Source organism: Zingiber officinale, chromosome 9A, assembly GCF_018446385.1.
Source record: "Zingiber officinale cultivar Zhangliang chromosome 9A, Zo_v1.1, whole genome shotgun sequence".
In the NCBI taxonomy this organism is placed as follows: Eukaryota; Viridiplantae; Streptophyta; class Magnoliopsida; order Zingiberales; family Zingiberaceae; genus Zingiber; species Zingiber officinale.
In genome coordinates this window covers 3,194,582-3,203,812 of record NC_056002.1, presented here as the reverse complement: position 1 = coordinate 3,203,812, position 9,231 = coordinate 3,194,582, and the positions used below count along the sequence as shown (strand labels likewise).

The 9,231-nt window shown below is 38.7% G+C and overlaps 1 protein-coding gene across 1 annotated transcript; it reads right to left on the bottom strand.

The window, feature by feature from the left end:
* Positions 1-5,475: 5,475 nt before the first annotated feature.
* On the bottom strand, positions 5,476-7,591 carry LOC122021497. The gene is made up of 3 exons (XM_042579618.1): positions 7,503-7,591; positions 6,691-7,379; positions 5,476-5,588 (listed from the first exon to the last, which is right to left on the bottom strand). The coding sequence occupies exons 1-3, from the start codon at positions 7,589-7,591 to the stop codon at positions 5,500-5,502; spliced, it is 867 nt and encodes a 288-aa protein (XP_042435552.1). The 3' UTR covers positions 5,476-5,499.
* Positions 7,592-9,231: the final 1,640 nt, after the last annotated feature.

Sequence of the window (9,231 nt, the reverse complement as noted above, 5' to 3'; positions counted from 1 at the left end):
TCGCCCAGAAATCCTCCCAAGAATGGGAGGATACCACCAAATCTTGCCTTCTCCCAAAGGGGAAGAGATCCCCTTTCAATTCATGAAGGAGGGTTTAAATAGAGGAGGAAATCGGGCGCCACACGGCCCCGTGACACGGCCGTGTGAGATTCACACGGCCATGTCCTCTTCCTTCTCTGCCAAAGCTGCACGCCCGTGTGACTCACATAGCAAGGCTCTCTGGAAATGCTACACGACCGTGTGGTGCACACGGCCACCACCTGCTTGGCCTCTGGAAACCTCACACGGCCGTGTAGATCTACACGGCCATGTAAGGCATCTGCTCTAATTTCTTCAAATCAAGACACGGCCGTGTGAGATTCACACGGCCATGTCCTCTTCCCTTCCTGCTAAAACTGCACGGCCGTGTGTGGTACACGGCCTGATGCTCTCTCCCTTCAATTCCTTCCAAGCTTGCCCGAGGACGCATAATCTTCACCAATTTCGACTCCTGTGTACAGAAAATGCACAAAAAGCATATCTCCGAACCAAAAGAGTAAATATGCTAAAAGGAAAGCTGGAAGTATAAAAGTGCATAGATCAAACATGCTCAAAGTATGTAAATGTGCGTAAAAACATACATAAAAGAGTATATAATCTACGCACATCAGCATCTACTAAGGAGGCCCACTCTGGAGTTCTCGGGAAGGCATTGAGCGCGTATCGGATGGAATCCCGGTTGGTTACTTCTTCTCCAAGGTTCGTTAGTTGCGTTATCAGCTCCTTGATTCTCGCTTGGAGTTGCGCTACCTTCTCGCCGTTGTTCATCCAGAGGTTTGTTAGTTGTGTCCGAAGGATGTCGCGTCGCGCCAACTTCGCTTCAGAAGTACCTTCATGAAGCTCCAGGAATTTCTCCCAGAGATCTTTCGCTGAGTCGTAGCTTCCAATCTGACTTACCTCCTGAGGTGGAAGAACGCTAAGGAGGTGGAATTCAGCTTTTCCGTTGGCGACGAAATCAGCTTGCTCCTTTTTGCTCCATGTGTTTTCTTCTTTGTCTTTAGGAGCTGCAAAACCATATTTCATAGTAATTAAAATATCAAAGTCTGTTTTAAAGAATACTTCCATTTTTCTCTTCCATGTAGCGAAATCTCCGTCAAACTTTGGGGGATGGATGTTCGCTCCGGCCATCGACTTGATCGTAGTGCTTCAGTTGACGGTTAGTCCTTCTGAGGCGATCAGGCTCTGATACCAATTGTAGGTGCAGCGGAGGCCGGCAAGTGGGGGGGGTGAATTGCTGTAAACAAAAAAACAAAATATACCCTCCTCGTACTTTCAACTCAATTAGTGCAATAGTGATAAATTAATAAAGAAATATGAAAATATAGAAAGACAGAGAAGACCGGGAGTTAACATGGTTACAACCAAGACGGTTGTTAATCCAGGGCGATGAAGAGCTCAGTAGAAAAATTCTCCTTCTCTGAAGGCGGAGAAGCCTTTTATACTTTGGAAGCTTAGAACTATTGCTAGGAATGACTACACAATGATTGCTTAAGTTGTTGATTATTTCCTAGCTCCAGGAGCCTTTATATAGGTCCTGAAAATTCTATCCCGAGGGTCCAAGACACCTTCAACAAGATTTAAGGCGCCTCCAACTCGGTCAGCGGATAAAACTTTATTCGCAGCTCGAAACAGTCAGTTTGACCTGTTGAAGGCGCCTTCAACAAGCCTAAAGGCGCCTTCAAGCTGGAGGCGCCTCCAAGCTGGCAGCTCAAATTCCAGCTTGCTTTCTTCAGCTTCCGACGCTCCGATCTTTTGGGTGATTGCGGCCAATCGGAATAGGGCTCACCCGAACCCAATTCTCGGCCTTTTCCTCGAGCAGCCTTCCATCCTGGCTTAACGTCCCTCGAATGCCGTGCATGCTCTTCACGTCTACCGGAGTACTCTTCCGCAACTCTCTCGTCCTTCGGACGCACCGAGCCCGTCGGCTCCCTTCCCGTGCCGTCCTTCTCGCTAGCTGCGTCTTCCGCTTGACTTCCTGTGCTCCTAAGCTCCTGCACACTCAGACACAGGGATCAAACACAAAGCAGGACCTAACCAACTTGGTTGATCACATCAAAACACCACGGGGTCCAACACCTAGGAGGCCCTGTCCTTAGGGTAAACCCTCCCATCCCCACGTGAGTAAATCTATGTTACTGAAAACTTAAAATGCTCAACTAAAAGAAGCTCTCAAAAATACTAGGCAATGTTTGATTTAAGGGTTTAGGAATGAAGGAATATATTTATTCTTAAACTTTATGTTGGTTGATCGGAATGAAATTAAAATTTGAGAATGAAACTTAAAAATTTGGATATTGATGAAATTCATCTCCTCGCTTGCGTTTTGATGGGAATAGAAATGAGAATTAAGTTTTAGACAAAAATACCCTTAATATATTTGCTCAATTTTTCTTTGATATCATTTTTTCTCTCCTTAGTCTTTTTCATCATACTTTCTCTCTCCTCAATCTCTCCATCATACACTCTCTCCTCATTTTCTCTCATAACACTTTCTTTTTCTTCATTCTCTCCCATCATACTTTCTCTCTCTTCATCCTCTTTCATCATGCTTTCTCTCCCATCATGTCCTCTCAGGGCGATGTGGTGGTGTTAAGGCATGAGGTGTTGCCACATGAGATCTTTGGGTCGAAACTCGGCGTGTCCGAGCATGCTCCCCCTCATATCTTGCCACCTGCACTAATGGCTAGTAACCACCCGTGATTTATCTCCTCTGTGTTGGCCTAAGGATGGGTTGGCGGGGGCGCTGGGGGCGAGTAAATCACTTTTTGCCACATGCTTTCTCTCCCATCACACTCTCTTTCCTCATTTTTTCTCATCATATTTTCTCTCTCTTCAATCTCTCTCGTCACATACACTCCCTTATTATTTTCTCTCAGCATACTTTCTCTCTCTTCATTTTCAACAATCACACTTCTCTCTTGTCATCCTCTCATATCATGCTCTCTCCCATCATACTCTCTTTCCTCATTTTTCTCATAGCACTTTCTCTCTATTTTTTCCTATCACATTTTCTCTCTCATCACACTTTCATTCTCATTATTCTCTCTCATCGTATTTTTCTCTCATATATAATTTTTTCTAGAAAATTTTAGTTTATTCCTATAGCAAATATTCAACTTACCGAACATTATTTTTAAAAGTGATACTCATACTCATGCCTATTTTCATTCCATAATAATATGATTCTCATTCCCATTCTGATTCCTAAAAAAGAACCAAACACTACCTAGATGTCATGCGTGAATTGATCAAGTGGGTCAAATTGATGAGTTCAATTGATCAGACTGATGAGTCAAGTGGATAGACAGATAAATTTAACGAGATGGTTGAGATAACCAAGAATTGGCATCATCGAGTAAAGTCTGTCGTTTGGTGGACTAAACTCGAGTAGAGTATGAGATTGATGGTTAGGTAGACTAAACAAGTCGGGTGAACCAGATGAATTTAACAGATAAATGAATTAGGCTGGCTAGCATAGAAACTTAATAAAATAAAAATTATGCCCTCTTCAGACCTTAGCCATTTATACTAATGGCTAATAGTCACCCGTAATTTACCTTTTCTGTGTTGACCTAGGAATGGATTGACAGGAGCACTAGAGGTGAGTGAATCGCCTTTTGCCACATTAATAGAATAAAAATTTGTCAACTAAAAAAAATTAATAGAATAAAAATTTAACTATTATTATATTTATAAATTTAATAAAAAAATATTATAAACATAATTTACAAACTTTGTTATTCATAAATAGGACAGTAAACAAATTGAGTCGAGCCAAGTCAAGTTTTGTGATGTTAAGCTTGTTTGTTAAGATAATCAAGCCATACCGAGCTAAACCTAAAATGAACCAAGACGTTAAAATAATTGTTTAATATTGATTTGGTTTATTTTTTATAAGCCCTAATTTGGTTCATTTGGATGTTATCAAACTTTTAATCCAAACTTATTTGATTATTTGAAACTTTTAAATTTTAAGCTTGTTTGATAATATAATTTTATTTATTTATTTATTTATTTATCAAGTTAAAAAAGATTATTGATGAATATTGATATGAGTTAGGTTTAGTAGGTCATTGGTGAAAAAGGGAAAGGAGATAACAGAATTAGGAAGAATAAGCCAATATCGACCGAGAAATACCTCGGGAGGAAGAGGTCAATATTGGTCAGGAAATACTCTGGGAAGGATAGTGCAATATCGACCGGGATATACCTTAAGAGAGATAGGCCGATCCTGACCGAGAAATACCTTAGGAAGAATAAGCCAATATCGGCCGGGAAATACCTCGGGAGGAAGAGGCCAATATCGGTCAGGAAATACTCTTGGAAGGATAGTACAATATCGGCCGGGATATACCTTAAGAGAGATAGGTCGATCCCGGCCGAGAAATACCTTAGGAAGAATAAGCCAATATCGATCAGGAAATACCTCGGAAAGGATAATTCAATATCAGCCGGTATATAACTTAATAAAAGATAGCCCAAATCGGTCAGGATAACAGACTGAAGGGGATACAGACCAATATTGACCGGGTTCACACGTTTAAGATAAAAAAGCCAGGATTGTTTAAGGTGACATATCTAAACATAAACTAATATTAATTGAGTATACATAATCGCCCAGGAATGAAAAGATCTAAGACTTTACAGAATTGGTAGTATATTACTAAATGATTAGTTGAATAATAATAATAAACCGGCCGAACATGGTTTGAGCTCAATTTCGGTCGATACAGAATACAGTATAATACTGGGCGGTCCACACATAGTGAAACACTACAAGAAAATAGGGTTTCAGAGACGAAAAAATCTGTCTCTGAAAGCCAATTTTCCGTTTCTAAAGAAAATTTGAGACGGAATATTCCGTCTCTAAAATCCGTTATTGAAAGCCCCATTGCTAATTTAGGATACGGAAATATTCCGTCTCTAATTTAAAAATAGATTAAAAACCAGTTTATAAATCTGTTTTTAAATTGATCAAATGAATTTAGTTTCAAATACAAATTTCGTCTCTAAATTTTGTTTTGAATCCGTCATTAATCTGTCTTAAATAATATATCAAATATAATTTTAATTTGTTTATAAATCAATAGCTAATTTTTTTTATTATATTCTATTTATATATTCTTATTTACATATTACCTTTACAAGAAACACACACACATTTCAAATAAATTAAAAATATTTAAATAACTAATTTCTAATCCAAAAGTATCATACAATTAATATTGAGATGAATAAATATTCATATCATCCAAATAAATTTCACCATAATCAAATTGTAAGATACTGATAATTTTTTAAATCCACAATAAATTAATATGTATTTCATCTATCATGTTGCTCACGGGGACTAGATCCTTCTGGATGTGAATGATTATATATCCCACCTCTTGAATCATCTTACGAACCATCTTCTTAAGATTTTTTTCAATTTTCCTACCTTCCTCGATAAGCTTTTCTTTACGAATACCAATTTGTTGTCAATAAACTGGGTGTCTTGATTTCTTTTATGCATTTGTTCAAAAACTTCTCGTCCCAAATCTTTTTTCCTACAATCATATATAACATATATGTCAATATAAAATAAAACAAATGAGATAAAAATTGGACTATGTATATAAATTGAAGAATTTTGAAAAAAAAATATTTTTAGGTAAATTTTGAGTTATTGCGTCATGTCGATATTGTCAGTGCTAAAATCTATGACTTAACAAGTACATGAATGGAAGATAACTTTTACAAGATAGGATGAGTTGTGAAAATAACAATCATGATAGCTAAATTAGTTGAATGCAAGATAATGAATGGAAGAATTGGTGATGAAAAAAATAAAAATTACTAGTATTCAATTTGTTGAAGCATGACAAAGCATGTCTAATCAACACACTATAAACCACATTGGAATGATCATAAAAAATACCATAGGATATAGTACTAGTGTCATCGTTGTCAACACATTTTGGTGATTGAGATTTGCATATGCTCTCGTTATTCATATACACTACACTTTGTCAACATATTTCATGAAACAAAATAAAAGAAAAATGACTAAACCGATCAAACTGAAACCTGGTATTTCTATGGGGAAATAACATCTCATGACATTATGTAATGTATGAAACAAATGACAAGGTTAGCAAAATTTTAATCAAGTTTTAGAGCACAAAGAATAAAATGAACAAGTTGTTTATTTTTGTTAAGAAAAATATCCTAATTGATGCTAAAATTTATCAAATCTCAATACCTAAACTAATATAAAATGAGCCATAAAGTAGAGACACATGAATATTTCCTACAAAATTTTTGAAATAGTTAGGAAAAAGTAATACAAAAGAAAAGAGAAATAAATAAATAGGAGAGATTTGGACTATTAGGGAAATAAGCATACCCACCACAACTAGATATCTATGCTCAATAGTTTATTATTTCTTAAATTACTTTCAAGTTTCAATTCTCAAGGACATAAGTAGAATCTTCTTGCCTATTTCCATTCTCTGAAATTCGTTTACCTCCTTTGAAATAATTTTACAGCCAAAACTATAGTTTCTAAAATGCCCATAATTTTAAAGCAATTTTATGGCAATTTCAATAACCCAATTTAAAAAACCAAGATATGTGGGGACAAGGAAAATGTGAAGCATCAACTATTACCTTCATGATGATCAAATTCAACATCTTTAGATTGGTAAGCATCTATACTCTTTGAATGTGAACCATCTATTGCAGTGTCTACATCTATCTTCCTCTCTGGTACAGGAATATATTCGATTGGCTGAGGTTTATCGTTAGGTCTTTCATCCCGGTCTTGGAAATCTTCCAAACATGGATCTATATACAAGTCAGAACCAGCAATTACCATACTAGGTGTTGCTGAGGCTGATGGGTTAGCATAAACTGCTGAGGCACCAGATATATCTGTAAAATTTGGAACACTTTCTGTGGGTTGCTCATCACATATGTACCATCCATCAGTAGAAATATGCTGATTTTCAGCAGTTCCAAGGCCATGATTAATATCAGAAATATAAGTAGATTCCTGAAAAGAGTCTAATTTCTCCTTAGCTTCAGATGACAAAATTAAAGTTGGGATTTGTTTTGCATTGAGATGTGGTCCATTTGATGTTGCTGCATTTTCAGATATGTAAGGTTTTCCACTTGCAATGGCAGGCATGCTTGGATGTTTCCCTTGAGGTCTACCCATCTTGACAATATCAGCCATGGAAATATGTGCCGACTTCCCCAACCAATTGTTTTGCAGGCCAGATGAAGATTGAACGGATGTTGAAATTACATAAGAAAAGTTGGCTGCATGCAGTGGGATTCCCAAGGAAGTAGAAGTGCTGCAAGGAAACAAAGCCACAAATAAGAGATCACAGAGATTCCAAATAACCTAAACATTATTGATCCAACAAGCTAAGCAGAACATCACAGGACATGATATCATGATAATCTAGAACATATACTTCTGCAGTAAAATCACAATGCTAATAGACTGCACAAGTTGATCTGAAGTTATCTTCAAAAAGTTATTTGAAAAATCATACTGGGGCATATTTCAGCACAAGTGATGAGCATGGCTATCAATTAATTGGTAACCTAAATAGTTAGGCATCTCTTAGATAAAACTGGTTAGCTACTCCTCATATGGATCATAATAAACAAGTGCAATAGCGGTATAAGACATGCAACAAGGAATTTCTTCATTCCAACAAGTCATTCAACAAGCCACTTAACTACAATGATTTATGTAGATTATAAAATGAGAAAACATAGTTAAGATGGTATGAACATCTTGAAAAAAAAAAAATTTTAATTACACAAGAACATAAGAGTTACAGGTGAAAGGAGTAGAAGAAGACCAAAGAAAATTTTAGTGACTGTTACAAAGTGATTTAAGAGATTTGGATATACAACAATAGAGCCATGGATGCACTTCAATGGAGGGACAATATTCATGTAGTCAACCCTGACATAGGATCTCATGAAAAGTCTGCACTTTAACAAGCAAAATATTGAAGAGAGGAATAAGATGAAAATGGATAAAGTCCAATACCTCAGGATAGTCGTCTCCATCAAATTTTTGCATTTTGAGCAAAAGGACTCTAGTTGTCTTGATGAAATTCTTCAAACCCTAAATCAGTGGAATACAACTTGAAAGATTAGTATCACGGCCCGGTCGAGGGCACGCAGTTGAGGTTGAGAGCATGTGGCTTGTTGTGCCTAAAGGATGCCCACATATCTTCGCAATGACATGATATTGTCCACTTTGGGCCTAGACTCTCATGGCTTTGTTCTTGGGTTCTTCCCAAAAGGCCTCATGTCAATGGAGATATCTTGCATTCTTTTAACCCCATGATATTTACCAAATCTTTCTAATGTGGGACTTTGATTGAACCCCAACAATCCTCCGCTCAAACGAAGGACCACAATTACTCTCATGGTCCGGGCCTCCCCGCGAGTATCCAGTCATCCTGACCTGCTCTAGGCCTCCCCGCAAGCATTCGCGCCCGGTCACCTTGACCTACTCCGGGCCTACCTGCGAGCATCCGGTCACCCTGACCTACTTGCCTCACCGCAAGTACCCGGTCACCCTGACCTGCTCTAGGCCTCCCCGCAAGTACTCGGTCACCCTGACCTGCTTCGGGACTCTCCGTGAGCATCCGGTCACCCTGACCTACTTTGGGCCTCCCTGTGAGCATCCGGTCACCCTGACCTACTTGCTTCCGCACAAGTATCCGATCACCCTGACCTGCTTCGGGGCCTTTCCCACAAACATCTGATCATCCTGACTTGCTCCGGGTCCACCCTCAACTTCATTCAAGGTCACCCCACATGACATCTGGTCTGAACCATGGCTCTGATACCATTTGTTGAGCTCAAAGGATGTCCATATATCTCCACAATGGCCTGATATTATCCACTTTGGGCCTAAACCCTCATGACTTTGCTCTTGGGCTCTTCCCAAAAGGCATCATGCCAATGGAGATATCTTGCATCCTTTTAACCCCATGATCTTTACCAAATCTTTCCAATGTGAGACTTTGATTGAACCCCAACATGGCTGATGTCGCACTCTGCCTTGTGACCTCGCGACCTCGCTGCGAGGCAGCTGCGGGCATGGCGAGGTCGCGCCTTTGCTGCCCTGCTGACAGATTGGGGGGAAGCGGGATAGGAGAGAGGCCTGTCTACCTG